Raw genomic sequence first — 20,960 nt, forward strand, 5'->3', positions numbered from 1 at the left:
TCATTACTACTATTATTTATAGTTATCAGAAGCATTTGCTTTGGCACTGCACATTTTTTCACACATGCTTGAATATAAACTCATAAAAACAATAAAAAAAGAGACCTGATGGATCACATCATCGTGACTGTAGGAAGCGTGTTTTGAGGAACAATGCCTAAGGGGTTTTGTGCTTTCAGACACTGTGCACTAATTCAGTGATAGTGATGTGGCACCGTTACATGCACAGCATGTCATTACATTAGCATTTTACATCAAACACCATGGGAGAAATCCTAAAAAGCAGCCAAGTGCTTGAGAACCTTTTAGCTGTTCTGCCTCGACCATCTTGCACTGATTTTGGCATTGCAAAGTCATGGTGGAAAAATCACCCTCTCCTCTGTAACAGCTTCAACCACATCATTCAATCAGCCTCATGTTAAATTTGATAAATGCTTGTATGCACTCCAGTACTCAGGAGACCTCTAATCACTGTTATTTTCACTTCCCTTTTTTGCACACTGCTAAATTTGGGCCAGATAAGTACAACAGAAAAAAATGCTTTACAACGTGTAATCAAATCATTATGCAACAAATCTTGAAGGACTGGGCCTTTCATCTTCTGCCAGTTTGGACCGTAGTTTAATCCAAAGCATTTCAGGTCAAGATTTGTCAAAAGCAAAAGTGAATGAATATAAATAGTGAAAGAAAATGAATAGCATTTAACAGACACCTTTATCCAAAGCAACTTACAATTGTGACAATACAATTTGATCAATTGAGGGCCTTGCTTGCTTATGGGCCCAATAGTGGCTCAAAACTTGGAGGTGGCGGAGCCTTCTAATTACTAGTCCTGTGCCTTAACTGCTGAGCTGAGCTGCCCTGTGAAATAAATCAGTTTTACAGACACAGGGAACCCTCTAAGATATTTGGTTCTTTAAAATTGTATTAAAATGTGTGTAATTGCAGACCTTTCAAAAAAGGAAATAAAACTAATTATCACAACACAGACAACTAGACAACATAAACTAAGATGTGATATTTCATCAAGAAAATAAAGCCAGAAATAACATTATAACAACCATTATAAAATAGTATTTCAATTCAGTATTTCAAATACAAAAAACCTAAATGGTTGTTTTTTAAAGAGCAGACGATTGATTAAAATGCATGACTGTGTAACCATTTCTTTTTAAAACTGCAATAAATTTTCATGACACGTATTCACATATGGTGTTCATCAATAGGCCAACCTTTCCCCCTCAGCCAAGTGTCACCTTGTTGCAATGTTTATGGTTTGGCCGTAGTGTATTTTTAAATCTGCAAACAAGGAAACTGGGGATCGTTTTTTAAGAAAGTGATATTTAGCCTTTAAACTAACATCAAGTTTCTTAATGACAAGCTTGTTTGAACAGGCTTCAGCTTTAACAGTTTAACCTCTTCAGCCTTAGACTTTTCACAATGATGAGGGTTAAAAGTGTTTAGGAATAAAGAAGAAATCTTAAATAAGTTGAACATGCAATAAGTGATAACCAACAGAACAACACTTACAGTTACTCATTTTGAAGATAAATGGTTTTAACTGTATAAGCTGAGCTGCAACAGTTACTAAACGCAGCTACCTTGTTCATAAGACAGTTATTAATGTTTTAAAAAATACTTTTAATTGTTCTAATAGGTCTAACAGGAGAATCCCATATCACAGGTCTCTTGTAAGCAACAACAAATATGAGCTGATAATTCAGCACTGCACAAAGTACAAAAGTTTAACAAATGTTAGGCTGTACCTTTCTTTCATTTGTCACAACATGCTTTTGTATCATTAAAAGCAAAACAAGTCAATTACTACAATTTGTCTGTAATTAATTATTCAACTTAAAATTACATTTAAATCTCATATTGTAACTGCAGCTGAGAAACAACGCTGGCGACAGGAGTTACCTTTTATTCCCAAGAGAGATGGTGCAAAAACTGTTCTTTTATTTTCTCACTGACTTTGCTTTGCTTCCAGTAGACAAAGCAGAGAAGATTAGCATCACGGGAAGAGAAAACAGCGCAGGTCACAGAGTGGCACCTCACATGGATTTGTGTTCAGTTACAGTTGCGTGTAAAGACCATTAGTTTGTGACGCAAACTAAAATAATTGAAAAAAGTTCACTAAAGCATTTTGCCTCAGGGCGACGGAAAATATAAACCCCATACGAGAAAAGCCATGGAAATGAAAGGAGGTGGGGAAGAAGGTAATCAGAGATAATGCCGTGTTTCTTCAGTTTACTAATCTAATACTGGTGTCTCACATTTATCTGAAGGTTAAGTTGAAGAAGACCTGGAGTCTTTGCTTTGCCTTTTTACAACTCAATAGATGCGCAGAATTAGCACAAAGACAATTCAGAATCTGCACCTTTACCTATGAAGCCAGTAGTCTCTTATACTTAAAACAAACTCATAAATAACTATGCAAAGTAGGATTAAACGGGATGGTGTAGCAAAGTATGTCACTTTTCCATATTCACACTAGGGCATTTCTGTTCTGCCATGACCCTAGGGTCAGTGACGAGTTGAGGCTTGCTGAACCTTCCAGATTTTTAAGAGTGCAAAAGCACATTGCGTGCCACTAACTCTAAAAGTGTTTCCTAGTGAGGTTTCCTACGATACATTAAAACAGCAGTAGCAGTGATGCTCCACAAGTACAGCCGTAGTAAAGGCTTTCAACATATGCTCAGCAGTGCAGACTTCCTTCACATTCAGCATGAGCGCACTTCACAGGAGGTCTACAATCGCACACTTGACTGTCTTTTGTGAATGAATCAATACAAGCTCTTGTCAAGTGGCTGCATGTATGTGCCTGTAAGCACAAGGAGAATTGCTAGCAACAACAGTGCTAATTAAGCTACCAAATGCAGGAATTGTCTAAGCACTTGTAAAAGTCATAAAGCAACTTGGCTGGGAGGTCCCAGCATGTCAATGGGTAGGGTTACATGGCAAACACGGATTCATTCACAGTTACAGACGTAGGATACAGATGTGCCGCTACTTGCTCCCTTAACAAAGTGACAAAACCAGGCAGCAAGCTTTGACAAGACAAGGTGAGAGATTTTCTCCTTGAGTTTCATTCACCTTTCACAGCACACGCATAAACAAGTACCCACATAGGCAATCACCTACACCTTTAAGTTTGGTCTTTTATTACCTTGTGTTGGATTGTTCTTTTCCTTGCGATCCTTTTTCCCTCCTTTTCTCCTTTCATTTCGCTCCTTCTTCCTGCCCTCTGACATTATATCGGCAAAAAAAGTATAAATCCACAGAGAGAGAAAAGGCTTAGGTAGAAACGAGAACCAGCAATAGTCCTGAGGGGGTAGACTTTGTGGTAGGCGCTTGAGACTCTGAACTTGTCAGAGCGGTGGTGCTCTATATACACTCGGTCCCATCACACAGGGAAACACCTACTCGTGACAGAGAGAGAATACAGGCAGAGAGAAGACAGTAAGAGATGGAGGGAGGGAACGGGAGGGAGAGCTCAAGTAAAGGGAACTGAAGGAAAAGGGGAGGGATAGAAGGAAAAGGAGGGAGAAAAGAAGGCATTTCCCATTGCTGTCAGGCAATTAACTGTTCCCTGACTGAAAGCTCCAGATAAGGATGGTGTGTCCTTTGGGCCCTGAGGCTGGCATACACTACAGAGGAACCCTGCTGAGAAAGCTAAGACTGCAATTGCTCACCTACCCATACAGGCCTCCCCTAAGGCCTCAGGTCAGAGGTGACATCTATAAAGTCACTCCATTCTACAGAAACAGGCAATGATCATGATCCTGTGCCAGGTCACTGCTTCTAGATGACTTATAGAAGATGGAAGAGGATGTAAATGATCTCAAGATCCCCAAGTTAAGAAATACCCTGGAAGGTCCCTTGGAAGGAGAATGTCTAGAAGGGAGACAAGACATGTTTAGGGGATCCAACCTTTTCTATTGGTGCCTCTCTTGGTACCTCCCTTGTTTTGCAGATCAGCTAATTAGCAGATCCTAGCATGCCTGCAAAATCCTTCAAACAAAGCAAACCCCCATTTTACAACAGTAAAGCGATACGGAATCTCCATTGAGATTTCCAGATAAGTGGCCAGATAGAGTGTTAACACCATGACCAGCTAGAGCCTTATCCTCTCCTCTGACCTCTCTCCTGGTAAATGTTTTCTCCGTTTCCCCTTTCTGCCCCTTCTTCTTCCCCCACGCTTTTTTGTTCAGTCTCCCACCCTTTTACTGTAAGCGAGTCTCAGCGTGTCTCTGCTAGTAGTTTTACCCTCCTAAAGTGTCGTGAGCAATCTCTATAAAGAAATCTCATACACACGCACACAGTACACAGAGCTGACTGATTCCCTCGGCACATGATCCCAACCAGCTACCCACCCTGCATTCAATAATGCAGTCAGGCCCAGTGTTGTGTAAAGTACGCATTAATCATACTGGAAAACAAGTACGAAAGGATGACATACAGGATGACTTTACATAATATGTCTAGACCTACAAATCAGTACAATTTGATGTGAATACTCATACCTTGTACCTTTCAGTTTTCAGCTTGAGCTGGTCATTGACATGCAAATCCACTTTAATTAACTAAATGAAGCTATGTTTATGTTTGTGTCTAACCAAGCTAGGACACTGGATCAAAATCAATATAGGAAAGTAAAAATTCTTAGACTTAATCTTCACTTTAAGCCCCACCACTGATCAGTATTCATTGAAATAAATGATAAATAGCCAGAATTGCCGAAAGTTGTAGTAACTAGTAGGCACTAAAGCTAAAAACCTTTTTGGCATTGTCCTAAATGACTACATGTTGGCCACAAGGTGCACTACATAGAATGTAGGACTAATTATGTTGTATCCTTTGTAGTCCAAGGATGACATAGCATGGCATTCAAGAGAAGACTCACACTGGGAATTATGACGACAGATTCTACCGTAAAATTGTGTGCTTAAAAGCAAAAACAAAAACTTTAAAACTTTTTTTTTATTAAAATAGAAAAAGACCAGAAAACAATGAAAGCAACTACCCTGAGCAATGCTTCCAAGAGAAAAGTCTTTATTACTACAGGGAGATTCACCCGAAAGAGGCCCCAAATATTCAGTAATAACTCTCGCTAGGACAAAGAAATCTGAACAAAACAACATGCAATGTGCTCCTCAGTATATGGAGCTTCGGACAAGCTGGGATGCCCCTGCATTGGAGCAGTGAAATAGGTGCCAGACAGTCGTCACAACGTTTAACCTCCGTTTGCAACCCTTGATATGCTTGCCGATATGTTCAGAAACATGGAGCACCGCGTCCAAATGTGTCTGGCAGAAAACGGAGATCACCTCCAACATCACATGTAATGCAATCGATTACACATACGTCAAAGTATGAAGCGTATTTTTTCGTTCGGTGCTACAACAGAATATTTGGGGCCTTTTTTGAGTGAATCTCCCTGTATACATTTTTTTGATATTCACTTTTATTGTGTTAACATTTTAGTAGGCAGCATAGGTGTCAAGGATAAGAGTAAAGGTAGCTACAGTGTATCACAAAAGTGAGTACACCCCTCACATTTCTGCAGATATTTAAGTATATCTTTTCATGGGACAAGACTGACAAAATGACACTTTGACACAATGAAAAGTAGTCTGTGTGCAGCTTATATAACAGTGTAAATTTATTCTTCCCTCAAAATAACTCAATATACAGCCATTAATGTCTAAACCACCGGCAACAAAAGTGAGTACACCCCTAAGAGACTGCACCCCTAAATGTCCAAATTGAGCACTGCTTGTAATTTTCCCTCCAAAATGTCATGTGATTTGTTAGTGTTACTAGGTCTCAGGTGTGCATAGGGAGCAGGTGTGTTCAATTTAGTAGTACAGCTCTCAAACTCTCTCATACTGGTCACTGAAAGTTCCAACATGGCACCTCATGGCAAAAAACTCTCTGAGAATCTTAAAAGACGAATTGTTGTGCTACATGAAGATGGCCAAGGCTACAAGAAGATTGCCAACACCCTGAAACTGAGCTGCAGCACAGTGGCCAAGATCATCCAGCGTTTTAAAAGAGCAGGGTCCACTCAGAACAGACCTCGCGTTGGTTGTCCAAAGAAGCTGAGTGCACGTGCTCAGCGTCACATCCAACTGCTCTCTTTGAAAGATAGGCGCAGGAGTGCTGTCAGCATTGCTGCAGAGATTGAAAAGGTGGGGGGTCAGCCTGTCAGTGCTCAGACCATACGCCGCACACTACATCAAATTGGTCTGCATGGCTGTCACCCCAGAAGGAAGCCTCTTCTGAAGTCTCTACACAAAAAAGCCCGCAAACAGTTTGCTGAAGACATGTCAACAAAAGACATGGATTACTGGAACCATGTCCTATGGTCTGATGAGACCAAGATTAATTTATTTGGTTCAGATGGTCTCAAGCATGTGTGGCGGCAATCAGGTGAGGAGTACAAAGATAAGTGTGTCATGCCTACAGTCAAGCATGGTGGTGGGAATGCCATGGTCTGGGGCTGCATGAGTGCAGCAGGTGTTGGGGAGTTACATTTCATTGAGGGACACATGAACTCCAATATGTACTGTGAAATACTGAAGCAGAGCATGATCCCCTCCCTCCGGAAACTGGGTCGCAGGGCAGTGTTCCAGCATGATAATGACCCCAAACACACCTCTAAGACGACCACTGCTTTATTGAAGAGGCTGAGGGTAAAGGTGATGGACTGGCCAAGCATGTCTCCAGACCTAAACCCAATAGAACATCTTTGGGGCATCCTCAAGCGGAAGGTGGAGGAGCGCAAAGTCTCGAATATCCGCCAGCTCCGTGATGTCGTCATGGAGGAGTGGAAAAGCATTCCAGTGGCAACCTGTGAAGCTCTGGTAAACTCCATGCCCAGGAGAGTTAAGGCAGTTCTGGGAAATAATGGTGGCCACACTAAATATTGACACTTCAGGAACTTTCACTAAGGGGTGTACTCACTTTTGTTGCCGGTGGTTTAGACATTAATGGCTGTATATTGAGTTATTTTGAGGGAAGAATAAATTTACACTGTTATATAAGCTGCACACAGACTACTTTTCATTGTATCAAAGTGTCATTTTGTCAGTGTTGTCCCATGAAAAGATATACTTAAATATCTGCAGAAATGTGAGGGGTGTACTCACTTTTGTGATACACTGTATATGCTTTGTAACAAAGAGATGTATAAAAAGTGAACAAAAACAGAGAAATTAAAAATAAAATGACCAAAGCGAGTGTACCATCTTACATATAGTATTAAGTCAATTAAGTCTAAAATTTGCGTTGCAAAGGAATGCATGGTGTGCTGTAAGCTTAGCCCGTGGCTGTTCTTTGCAGGACATCCTGTGTTACTGTGTGTAATTTAATTTAAGTATGCTTATACTATAACTTAACAACCTTCATTTCTCCCTCCTTCTACTCCCACCCATCCCCTTCTTCTTCTCCTCTCCTTACATGAGCTCTCCCTCCCATTCCCTCTCTCCATCACTCACTGTCCTTTCTCGGTCACGAGTAGGTGTTTCCCCGTGTGACGGGGCAGAGTGTGTATAGAGTAACAAGTTCAGAGTCTCAGGTGACTACAACAAGTATCCCCCTCTGAAGAATTAAAGAGCTCATTTTTTTAAAAGTCCTTCCAAGTCATTCAATGCCCTACTTTAATATCACTCCTTCCAGCTTATGTGGGTTTGAAAGGTGACAGAACAAAAGACAGAAACACTGCTAAAAAAATAAGAAAAACAAGTAACAATCTCAAAAGAAAGTAAGACAGAGACAAAAAAGATAAAGAGATAAAAAGACACAAAGAAGGAAAGAAAAAGAAATGGAATGGAAGCCAAAATAATGGATGGATGGATGAATGAATAAATGGATGGAGAGAAGAGAGAGAGAGATGAGAAAAAAAATTAGAATGGACAATATTAAAAATAAAATGTAAGAAAAAAAAAACAAGCATGACAAAGAGTGTCAGCAGTGTGTAATGCACATTAAAAAACCAACCACATTAAAACTGCTAGCTTCCTATAAGTCTACATTACATAGACAATAACCAGACATTTGTTTAGATGTAATGGCATTTATATTATTAATCACAAAGCAGTACTTAAAACTTAACTTTGCATAATTCACAGTGGCTGTTTCTAATCAGAGCCACTCACACACCTGCAACCCACGAGGCAAGTGCTTAATCCAGATAAGACTGAATGACTGGAGGGCTGCAGGTTCAAATCCATCTCATGGGCCCCACAATTGTTGTTCCCTTAAGTTAAGCATCTCTTTTCAGATAAGCTTTATTGATTCTCTGTTGGAGAGCAAGAGAGGATCATAACAGTGTGTGCATAAGGGCTTCCTTAAAACCGACCTTTTATCAAGATGTGCCTTTATGTTTAAGATTAGACAGATTATTGTGTCTCTACTCAATACACGACATGATGTCATTTCATAAACGCAAACATAGAGGTGATACATGTAACACTAACACAGACATTCCTGTGATAATCATCAGTCCGTTAAACAAATGTTTAAAATTAAAACAGAATTTTTCAGTATAGATGTAAAGGCACTAAACTAATTAATTCCAGATGTTACAATGTATTAATTAATTCCTGCAACTCCCAGACTTTACTTGCACCACTGCACCACTGTTTATTACACAGCTTGTAGATATAACCATTTATTTGTTCTACTTCTGTTACCAATATCAAATTTAAAGCTAATTTTTTCAAATTTATAGATGCATAACTGAACATTTTAATATATTTTCAGATTAAGTTTTTTTGTATCAATATAACATGGTGTAACAGTTATTACTCAAAAAATAATATCAGTATGAAAAGTGTATTGATTTATTAATCCTATTTGCAAAATGCAGAGATGGGAACTCGACTCGGACTCGTGTGAAATGACACTCGCAAAAATTGACTTGTGTACAATAACAGTCAGCAACATTAGTTACATCTGACAATTACATTTGCAGCGTCACACAGATAATTGTCAACGAAACGCTTGATTGGCTTCCTAACGGGTTCGTGTTTTACTTCACAACCGGGAAAGGTTTGGAGGTTTTTAATTCTAAGCACACATTTACAAAATAATGGATTATATTCCTAATAAGACACACGGTTATAAATTTAATAGCATCTGGAAGAACATAAGCTAAGGTAAGCAGTATTATGAATTTTTTGCTGTGTTTGGGATTTGGGCCGCTGTGCCGTGATTTATCGCGCTTTTGTTTTGCAATGAAAACAAAACATATTAGTTTAAGCTTTTAACTGGTACCTAGGAAAGTAAAGGCACTAAGTAAAACAGCAAAAATCTGTTGTTGTTTTTATCTGAACTTACATATTATTTGTTTATTTCTACGCTACATTTCCAATATATGTTTTGTGTAGATTATATTGACTCATAACTTGACTCGGACTCTAGCCTAAAGACTCGTGACTTGACTCGGACTCTAGCCTAAAGACTCGTGACTTGACTCGGACTCTAGCCTAAAGACTTGTGACTCGACTCAGACTCTAGCCTAAAGACTCGTGACTTGACTCGAACTTTAGCCTAAAGACTCGTGACTTGACTCAGACTCTAGCCTAAAGACTCGTGACTCGACTCAGACTCTAGCCTAAAGACTCGTGACTTGACTCGGACTTTAGCCTAAAGACTTGTGACTCGACTCAGACTCGTATTTTGTGACTTGTGAACATCTCTGGCAAAATGTGATCAGAGGTCAAATGAACAGTCTGACTGCCAGGATTATAAATATGCCAGTAATTGCACTCAGAAATAAATGAAAAATGCTTTATCTTTATAAAAAAAAAGTATATAAATTTATAAGAGAAGGCATAATTTGAAATCCTACATTAGTTTTTTATGGATCTGTGTAAGTAAACATTGTCTGTATTTTGCTGTTGGATGAATTTAACTCAATACTTGGATTAAGTTTAGTTTGGTAAAAAGTTTCCAAGAGTAATTCCACAAATGTGTTCATACTTAAGAAAATGTGTGAAAACCTTTCTGTAAACAATATAAAACTTTGCACTAAATATATTTTGCCTGGGGTTATCATGTATGCTTGTTACCTAGGATTATTAGCCGGGGTTGTTTTACAGGTCATTTCTTAGCAGATGAAAGATTGTGTTATTTTGTCTGGATCGTTTAAACTGTACAAACTATTTATATTTATATTGGACTACATCCCATTAAGGAATGAATGAAAACCTACTGCATCTGATATAATGTAAATATGTTGCAACCAAGGGGATGAGCTAGAACCTTCACACTAAATCTTTTCTGAGAAGAGCACTGTTTTGCCTTTCTTCTCTCTAAAATGACATAATTTTTATAAAGCCACTTTGTGCTATTGACCAGCAGGGCATCTACACAGACACAATTGGCTGTGTCTGAAAGGAGGAAATGGTCAAGCAGGGGTTCCTGCATTTATTGCTGCTGAAATTACGACATCTGCTGGTTCTGTGACAACCCACCCTGGCAGGTGAAAAGAATCAGTCGTGGCAAAGGGAGCATATGACACTCTGCAGCTCTCCTTAATCAGGGTTGGGGTCTGCAGCAGTGGGAGAAGGATGCAATCAAGAGAAATTGGATTTGACTAGCTTGGGGAGAAAAGATTGGGGGACATAAATAAATAAAAAATACAAATATTTCTTAAATAATAGCCATTTCTTTAATATCAATAATAATAATAAGTCCTACAAGCCTATAGTATTAACATGTGAACATGGTGTCTTGTTTCATTTTGCCACCTACACAGGGACACACACTGGAAAACAGTGAGGAAGAAATAACTGGAGAAATGAGTAGAAGAATCCATGGTGTGTGAGTTATGAGTCATGGTCATGTAATATCAGGGGCCTATCTGAGGTCTTCTCTCACCTCTAGCCTCCAGACTCATGTCAGCACTGTCTACGTGTCTGAGGAGGAGGAGGAAGGTGTCATTCCATCAGGCCGGGCCACCCAGCACTCAATTCGGCGATTTTAAAGGCTATGTAGTGGCTAAACTGTGTGTGTCGTGTGTATATGTGCGTGGACGGTGGATGTATCTGACAGCTTACTTGTGGTCAGCGAATCTGTCAGTAGTAATGACAGATCTGTAGCGACTCCGGGTGTGGGTCAGAGAACACCCTTCCCACACTGCCAGGCATGATGTGACTTGTTATGTGCTTGTGCTCTCGGCTTTGGCACCATCATATATTTGTGAGCATGTGTGTGTGTGTTATCGGTGAGATGAAAAGGCAAGTCAATAAAGTTGATTGTTGTAAGCTGAGCAGTCACACAGCTACAGTAATATAAAGACTATGCGTGCTAAGGTGTAGAAGGAACTTGGCTCGGAATAGGATATTGGGAAAATCAAGGAATGTTAGAAAAAAAACAGACATGTTGCAATAGGCTGGCATGCTTAATTACAGAATCACAACATGGAAGCAATAACAGGGCGTGCCTGTTTCATTTTCCCAACTGAAAAGCTCTTCATGATGAGAAGAAGCTGGTGTGAATGACGTGTGTTTTGGATGGTAGCAGTGGCATAGCCTACAGCCTGTGAATTAAGAACAAGATAATATATCACAGGTGAAATTTTCATTCTTTTCGCCTTTCTCAGGTACGAGTGGCCAAAGAATCTCTTCAAGGATCACAGCTGGGTGCAGAAAAAGTTCTTGAATAGGACTGGCATCGATTCGATACTGTATCGGTATCGGTCCAATATTGGCCCAAATCACTGGATCGGATATTGGAAGGAAAAAAAAGTGTTATCCGATCCGATACTGTTGCTTAATGTAAATAACACTTAATGTAAATAACACTTAATGTAAATAACACTTAATGTAAATAACACTTAATGTTAATAAGGTGATTCAGAAATTAAAACACACTGATCTACTTAAACTTTTAGCATTTAAAAAAAATCATCTACTACTGCCACATCTAAAAACACTGTTTAAACACAATAAAAATCATCTACTACTGCCACATCTAAAAACACTGTTTAAACACAATAAAAATCAACAAACGTGATGGACCAATTAGAATTGTCGCAGAGTTTGGTTGAAATTTTCTGTTAAAGTTCTGTCACGTTTTTAGATTATTAAAAACCAAAGCGCGCTTATTTAAAAAACCCTGCTGGATTTTAAAGAGGACATCTGTGGCTAAACAGGAAATGGTGTCGTTTGTTTTATTTCCTAACATTAATGGATTAAATTTCATTGAGGATGTGAGAGATCTCCAAGCCGGGACAAGATAGATACATTTGTTTATTTTTATATTTTTTATTATTTATTTTATATTTTGTAGCTGCCTCTTCAAGGTGTAGACTTGAGAGTTGACAGATCTAGAATTTTATATTGAAATTATAATTTATTTGTTAAATACAGATAAAGTTGCACTTTAAATTTTATTTTGAATGTTTGTACAGTGCTGTTAAACATGCTGCTAAATGTTCTGTGTATAAAAGTTAAAATAAAAACAGCAGTTCTGCATAACTGTGATGTTGTAGCTTATGTATTTATTCCTTTAGAATATGTGTTTCACAGTCTGAGCATTGTTATATAGATAGTTACTTTAACCATGGTGCATTGAGACATGTATTATTACTGCTTAGTTGTTTGAGAGGAGAAATGTCTGTATCGGATTGGTATTGGTATCGGCAGATACTCAATTTTCAGTATCGATATTGGTATCAGACATAAAAAAGTGGTATCGAGCCAGCCCTAGTCTTAAGCATGAAGTTGTTTGGGAGGGTTGCCAGGGAAAGCCAATATTGTCAAGGACCAACAAAGTGAAGCAGCAACGGTTTGCCAGACTTTACTGTAAGTTCTAAGACGACACTGTGTAAACACTGTACTGTAGATAACTTTTGGATAACAGTTTTACTGTCATAGATGAAATTTCTCACGAAAAGATGTTCTGTGGTCGTAAATAAGGATAAGTGGTTTTGGAATGTACAATGTAACATGCTCATCTGCAGCCTATTTACTTTTTTTTTTTTTATGAGGCTTGCCTTAAATCCACCAATTGGAGGATTTTCTGTTTTTCTTCCAAAGGCCCTGAAAAATGTATTTGAATTTATAGCATCGAGGATTCCACCGAGTACCATATTAAATCAAAACCTGTTTGGATCTTCCAGCTGGACAACTATCAAAATCACACCTCAAAATCAACAAAAATGGTCCAAGGGCCGTATAAGGGCAGTGGATATAAAAACTTCCAATGCAATATGAAGGACTGATATCAAATTATTAAACTTTTCTTTGCAGTCATTTCTGCATAAGGTGGTGCAAACAGTTGTTTAGTTCAGAGGTAATTATTTGTTCTTAAGGTCGGCATGATAGCAGGCTAACTTTGTCTAGTGTTTTACTCAGATTTCCATTGTTGTGCTCAGTATAATAAACTAAACCATAGTTATATATAAATCAGTTATATATATGTAATAAAATAAGGCAGGTATAAAGGGAACAATTTCTTTCTTACACCAAAGTATACATATACATATACTCTCTTCTGCAATTTAAATAAAACCAAAATTTAAACCAGCTGGCCTATGGTTTGCCTTCCATTCACAAGCATCTGTTATTCCTCAGCAGCGCTGTCCCCGGATGTTCATGGTTTGGATCAGCTGGGTGGTACATTTGACATTAAACGTAAATAAAAAAGATGCAGAAACCACCTCTTTAAAATGTCGGGGTCAGATATCCTAGCTAGAATCTGCTCTAATAGGCCCCATCTCTACTTCTAGGAATCCCCAACCCCTCCTTACCTGACGCCTTTTTTTAGATGAAAAAAGATAAGCGCTTCATCTTCTCCCTAAATCTGCCCCAAAAGTGCTTTGTCCCTGCTCTGCATCTACCCCCACCAATCTCCTCAGCTTGCTTCTCCTGAACCTGCACATTATCACACAGACTGCCTGAGATACTGCTGCTATTTCATGAGAATGGGAGTTTATCTTAGGGGATGTAATGGTTTTAAACACCCTATCTGGTTTGTTTAGATGTGCATATACTTCTCAGGGTATAAGAATGTATGGAAGCACCACAGAAACAGCAGCAAACCCATACGTCCCTGTGAGCGAATGTAGGGGCAGTCAGGAGATTAACACGAAAAACCACTAAATTGATTTTTAGAAAACTACCCTCATTTTATTTGATTTTAAATCACAGGTCTAAATTACTGAATTTATAGCACTTGTCTACAACCTAGGGCTCCTATTAGTCAAATTACAGACATCGTCTCAAAGCAACTTTGCAGCATTTAGGACCGACAAACCAAAAAAACCCTTCCTGTTGAGCAAGCCGAGGGCGACAGTGGCAAGGAAGATCTCCCCTACAATTACAAGGTAAGAACCTTGATGGGAACCAGACTCAAAAAGAAGCCCATCCTTCTTGGGTGGCCTAACAAACCATACATATAAAATACAATTATTTATAACAAAAGTAATAACCAGTGAAAAGAATAAAGAATTTGAGTTCTTCAATCTTCATCATTCAGACCAGTCTGTGGTAAAGTCTAATAGTCTAAATTCTGGACATTGTTAGTGCAGACAAGACAGATTCCCATCATACCCAGCAGGAGTGGCATTGTTGGCATGGCGGCCTCAAACTTGCAAACTTAGTGTCCTATTACTAAAACAATAGCAACCTAAAGAGTCAAACCTAATAAAATATCTGGGTGACTGAATCTCAAACAGCATCCTGTTAGTATATTGTAAGGTATATGATATTATCATCAATAGTATAGTATACGATATTAGCATTATCCAATCCTATAAAGTCAGCTGTTTATGGGGTGGCATGGTGGCTCAGTGGGTAGCACTGTTGCCTCACAGCAAGAAAGTCCTGGGTTCGATCCCCAGGTGGGGCGGTCCGGGTCCTTTTTGTGTGGAGTTTGCATGTTCTCCCCGTGTCTGCATGGGTTTCCTCCGGGAGCTCCGGTTTCCTCCCACAGTCCAAAGACATGTAAGTGAGGTGAACTGGAGACACTAAATTGTCCATGAGTGTGTTCGATATTAAACTTGTGAACTGATGAATCTTGTGTCATGAGTAACTACCGTTTCTGTCACAAATGTAACCAAAGAGAGTAAAACATGATGTTAAAATCCTAATAAACAGCTGTTTATGGTTTGTATTGACACCTTGTATAAGCTTTTTATAAGGGTTTCATAGAGTCACCTGACTCCACAAAGCTTGGAGAGTGATGACAGATAATTATTTATCTTTAAAGTATTTAAATTAGGCCTGTCACACGATTCAAATTTTTAATCGAGATTAATCTCGATTAAAAATTTTAATTGTGTGACAGCCCTAAGTTTATACATTTCGAATTAACGACCGTAATTTTAATTAATCGCAAACTAATAGTTTAGCAAAATTTGAACAGTTATGCACATTGTTATTGCAAAAATGTGTTTACCAATAAAACATTCATAAAATATGATACAATTATTAAATCTAAATTCATTTTAGAAAGCACATTATCTGACAAAAGTGAGGATCTTTTCCAGTTTATAACCCTGACACTGAAAACAGGTGCACCAATCATAATGTTTTGATCTAATATAAGGCATCAGTAAAGCATCAAAACACAGATATGATTATTTCATAGCTCTATTAAGAAAACCTTTTAATACTGTGTTTGTGCAGAAACAATACTGGGAAATACTGTTCTAAATGACCATTTAAACACCTATAAATACCTGAAACAGTCAAGTTACCAGACATTATCTATAAGTAATTGACTGTAGCTATAAAAAAGTGTTAATTAATACAGTCCATGTAAACGCTTAGTCCATATAAATATCAGACATCAGACACAAAAAAACTACAAACATCACAAATATAAATCATGTATATAACCATGTGATAGAATAACCTGAATTAACTGTAGAGATGAAACATCACGCAGTTTCACTTCTGTCTTCTGTTTCTGTACCTGAGGGGAGGAGGCGGAGCTAAGCGGTTTTGATGGACAGATCTAGCAGCCAATGGAGATACTTGTTACAAAGCCTGCGTGATTTTATTCATCTTTTCATCAACACGTAAAAAAAGTGAAAACCGCTAAAAGTAGTTTTTCATCGGACAGTTCATGCGTTTTACATCCTAATTCATCTGAAATGCAGTTAATTACCACAAAGACACATATGTACAGTATGTGGCACAAACAGCCAAATAAAAATAGTTAGATTAAAAATTTAAATCTTGATTAATTTTTTTAATCGCGATTAAAAATTTAACGCGTTAATCGCGTTAATTAACGCGTTAAACGACAGCTCTAATTTAAATGAATACATGACCTGATGCATTAAGATATTTATGAGCAGTATAGCAGTAAAATGTTGTTGGTGCTCAGTACTGCTACCCTGCTACTGGAAACTGCACAGCAGTTAAACTAAGTCTAATTTTCAAATAAACAATGTAACCACTGGTTGTGTACTTGTTTAAAATACTATTACTGCAGCAGTGTTCCTGCGTACGAATGAGATCCATAAAGACAAGCACATGAACAGCCATGTGAATGCCTTCAGAATTTATTGCGATGTTGAATTCTAGCCAGCATTTGTTCCTGACCTCACAAACATTCACATTCACTTGACTGAATGGGCCCAAATTTCCAGATATGTTTTCCAAATTCATTTGAAAAGCCTTCCCAAAAGAGTGAAAGCTGGTTTAGCCGCAAGGAGGAGGGGTGGGTGCGGGGTTCAACTCCATATTAATCCCCATAGGTCTTCTGTATACATGCACATGCATGCTTCTATCTCGTGACGTTACAGCAGTGGAGTCAAAGCTCCTACCAACACCTGGTTGTAATAGTTCAGACATTTCTAGAAGTGACATTTTCAAACAGCCTCATTCCACTATCTGACGACTTTGAGAGCCTGTACGATGCCAATTTTTACATGAATCTCAAGTAGTGCAGGACACTGAGTGATAAGGAAATATTACTGTAAATAAATAAAACACGTTTAAAGGTTCTGATTAAATATGAAACTGATTTGCATTCATACCTTGCCCACCCCATTGTTTTATGATCTGTGCATCAAAGGACATCTGGAAGTTTATGCACTTTGACCTGCTTAATGATGCTGTATGAGCTGTAGCACATAAAGATGCAGCTGGCTGAGCACAGTTGTTTCTGAGGAAGCACATGCTAGCCTCAACATTTCAGATTGGTGGCCGATATGTGGGGTTAATATTTGAATGCATTCATTCAGATACATTTCGTCACTACAAATAAAATGGAAAATTTTACATTTCTCAGTGTATTGGTGCAAGCACAACAACTTCAAGCATACGTCAGTAAATACTGAGGACCGTTTTTAATGTTTAAGGATACCCGACTATTAAATGAGTCAAATGCTGATTACAGAGAACAGAGGGGCAAGAAGGAAAGAAGTCAAGAGCTGTTTTTTTCCCAAACACTACTAATACCCAGCTTCATCGACTGACCCTGCTGATAATTATTAACAAAACAGGATCAAGCCTAATGAGAACTATGACTAATGCTGCCGAACAAAGCTATACAAAAGGTAACTTTCCCTCCACGGCACTTCAAATACTCTGCCATTTGCTCCAAGCTGTGTATCTGCAAATAATCAAAGGTACTCTTCTCTTTGGTCCTGTACCACCCATCAGAGCAGGATTTTCATAGAAAATAGTTAAGGTCTAGCTTAGCGCATTAAATCAAGTTATTAAAATGCATGTGTATTGATCAAGTATATTTCAAGTACATTGGGGATCTGAGACAGCTGTCCTCTCAGATGTAACTAAAGTCTTAAGACTTAAATAAAAGCTTTCACCCTCAAGGTCAGCACAGGCTCTCTTACGTGCATGCGCACACACGCACATGCACACCACACACACACACACACACACACACACACACACACACACACACACCACTACCACCAGAGGGATAAAATCTGCACCATGAGATAAAGACAAGGAGAGACAGCCCACACACACCGCAAAGCTGGGAGGGGAAAAAAAAGAAATGCAGGGGCTTCTATACAGCACCACAGCACTGCAGATAAGTGCATTTGCATATTTTATGAATGAACACATATATGGATGCAAAGCATGTTTGCACGTAACTACATTTCATGCCTACACGCGGCAATGCGCCACAGAGAGAGAGAGTACGTAAGTGCTCGAAGAAGAGCTGCTCCAGTGTGGACCAAGCTCCAGGCCATTTCGGCAGAGCACAGCTGTCACCATGGAAACCATGCAGGACAGAGAGAAAAAAAGTAAACGAGAGCGAGTTGGAGAGGGAGTAACGAGCGAGAGAGATGACTCGCCCACGTGAAAACACAGATGTCCATGAGGTAGCCTCAACCTCAGTCTGCAGGGAAATGCTGCAGCTAGGAGGGGAGACAGCATCACAGTGAGAGAGAGAGATTTCTGCAGTAAGCATGCTCCTCTCGAGGAAACTGACCAAACGAGACCCAACTGCTTTTCTTAGTTTCCTATGTTTCCTATGTGTTTTTTTCTGTTTGACAGCTGTCAATCAGTAAGTCGATCCTGCTAAAACTTCAAAACCTCCTGCTGCACCTGTACTTATTCATGCCTCAACCTATCAGTCTAAAACTTTGAGCATTTTTAAATAATTTATATTCAAGTTGTATCCAAATCCCCTGTTGTAACTTTATTTGCTGCAGACCTCCACCCTAATGGAGAAGACTGTTAAATAATTATCTATCCCCCCATTACACTGTCATAACGACTGCATCTTTGTTCCTGCTACAGATCCAAGCTCTGGATGTCAACCATGTTAAGCAACAGCATGATGGTTGCACAGACAAACTACCAAACTGTCAGACACTTCCTCTTGTTCCTAGTACATTACACAAATGCATGAATGTAATTGTAAATGTTATTAATCTGTGGAAAAAGTTTGTGGTTAGCTTAAATAATAGCGGTCTGCAGATTATGTAATGGGGCGGCTCGGTGGGTAGCACTGTCGCCTCACAGCAAGAAGATCCTGGGTTCGATTCCCAGGCGGGGTGGTCCGGGTCCTTCCTGTGCGGAGTTTGCATGTTCTCTCCGTGTCTGCGTGGGTTTCCTCCAGGAGCTCCGGTTTTCTCTCACAGTCAGGTTAATTGGAGACACTGAATTGCCCTATAGGTGAACGTGTGTGTGTGTGTATATGTGTGTCTGCCCTGCGATGAACTGGCACCTTGTCCAGGGTGTTACTGTGTGCCTTACGCCCATTGAATAGCTGGGATAGGCTCCAGAATCCCCCCGAACCCACGACCCTGATTGGATAAGCGGTTTAGAAAGTGAGTGAGTGAGTGAGTGAGATTATGTAATAGTCGTTCTCCATATAGCTGAAATGTGCATCCATGTCCAGAGGTTCATGCATTATGAATTGCCATTTCAAGATTCTTTTCTGCTTTAAACATATGACAACATTACCAAACCAATACTGTTGGCCTCACACCAAATATGCCATCTCTCTGCAAGCGAAGAATGTAAAACATAACAGGTGTGATAACAGCTTGTGTTATGACAACTAGTGTCCTGTGTTGATGTGCATGGTCTGTCATGTGGTAGTCCACGGCACGCACAGTCACGGCAGCAAATCTGATACTGATCCAGAGTTACATGTAAACCTCTTGCACAGGATCAGTCCATCACAAGGTATAAAAAATGTAATAAGTCATTCATGGCATATGTTTGGGGAGCAGAATGAAACCAAGTACTTATAGAAAGCCCCACACAGACGAGGATTGTGTATTTTTAACCTAGCAGGTTTGTCATATATAAAAAAAAAAAAACTACAAAACAAAGATATTAAAGAAATGTAATTTATAGTCCATTTTTTGGACATAGATGCAGTTCATTCAGTCACAAAATGATCTCTGCATAGAAATACCAAAACTAATAAAATACATGCTTGTGTGTGTGAGAGAGAGACATGAAATGAACAAATGAAGTGGTCACTCTTTTTTGAATTAATAATATTTGAGTACTAGAGCTAGCTGATTAACCTAAGGAGTTGAAGCCTGTACAGGTGTATGTAAACTTTTGACCTCGATTGCAGTCATAAAATGTTTTGTTGTGATAACAATGCTTACACTGTGTAGACACACTTTCATCACTGTAATCTTATTTCGTGAGAGCAATCATTACAGACATCCTCCAGTAACATAACTTAAAAGTCTGAAAACTTATCCCTTTGGAACAAGATTTAACACCCTTGACTCTGTATTACTGTGTCCTACGTGCCAGGCAGGATCAAACAAAGATTGACAAGACAAGGTGGCAATTATTTCGTCCTGATTAAAGGGCTGGTTTTTTTTTAGCAATGTTGGCTAACGTGCTTTGTCCCAGCAATTGTGGTGGCTTAGTCAGAGCCAATCCGTCAGATCTGCCGGGTGAGCTCATCCGATGGCACTAAGATAGCGGGTAAAGATCTACTTCATCTTTTCGTTTGGCTTGCTCTCTTGCGCTTCAGAGGAACAGACAAACACACTCCCACACACTCCTAAACAGTTTAACAAACACGCGCCCACATGGTCCTTGGCACTCGAAGGCAAACACATGCACGTGGAGCTAAACACTAAAACATGGGCCGATGTGTGGCCTATCAATACCCAGCACCTGACACTGATGTATACATGGCCTTTCAGCTTACCGTAAACACAAACGCGCCCACCTGAAACTTATGTATACGTGACCTTTTAGCTTAGCACCAACACAAACACGCCCACTAATATCATTGAAAAAGTAAGCAACAACAACACGCTTGCTGGAGCAGAACACGCTTCGTTCAGGTTCAGGCTAAAAGTGATGGTAAACAGGGGGACAGGGAAACATGGGAATGGTTCTTATCGGCTCCGCTGTGCGCACACGTCCGTTCTGCGCTCTTCAAATCGCATAAAATTCCTAGCATGCTCTCAGCTCATCTTTTATCTGGAGAATGTACTTGGAGTTCGGCACAAACATGTCACAGTGAGGAAG

The 20,960-nt window shown here is 39.3% G+C and overlaps 1 protein-coding gene across 3 annotated transcripts in view; it reads right to left on the reverse strand.

Annotated features, from left to right (window-relative positions):
* nrg2a (neuregulin 2a) overlaps positions 1 to 20,960 on the reverse strand; it is a 99,892-nt gene that overhangs the window by 52,205 nt on the left and 26,727 nt on the right. The window contains exon 1 of one of the 3 annotated variants that reach the window (XM_063011621.1): positions 3,170 to 3,289. The exons of the other annotated variants lie outside the window; for them this stretch is intronic. Within the exon in view, the coding sequence (XP_062867691.1) occupies positions 3,170 to 3,254 (85 nt within the window). The 5' untranslated portion in view covers positions 3,255 to 3,289. Of the gene's footprint in view, positions 1 to 3,169; positions 3,290 to 20,960 lie in introns of those variants that run through there. 3 annotated transcript variants of the gene reach the window in all.

The sequence above is a fragment of the Trichomycterus rosablanca genome, chromosome 16 (assembly GCF_030014385.1).
Source record: "Trichomycterus rosablanca isolate fTriRos1 chromosome 16, fTriRos1.hap1, whole genome shotgun sequence".
Classification (NCBI taxonomy): Eukaryota; Metazoa; Chordata; class Actinopteri; order Siluriformes; family Trichomycteridae; genus Trichomycterus; species Trichomycterus rosablanca.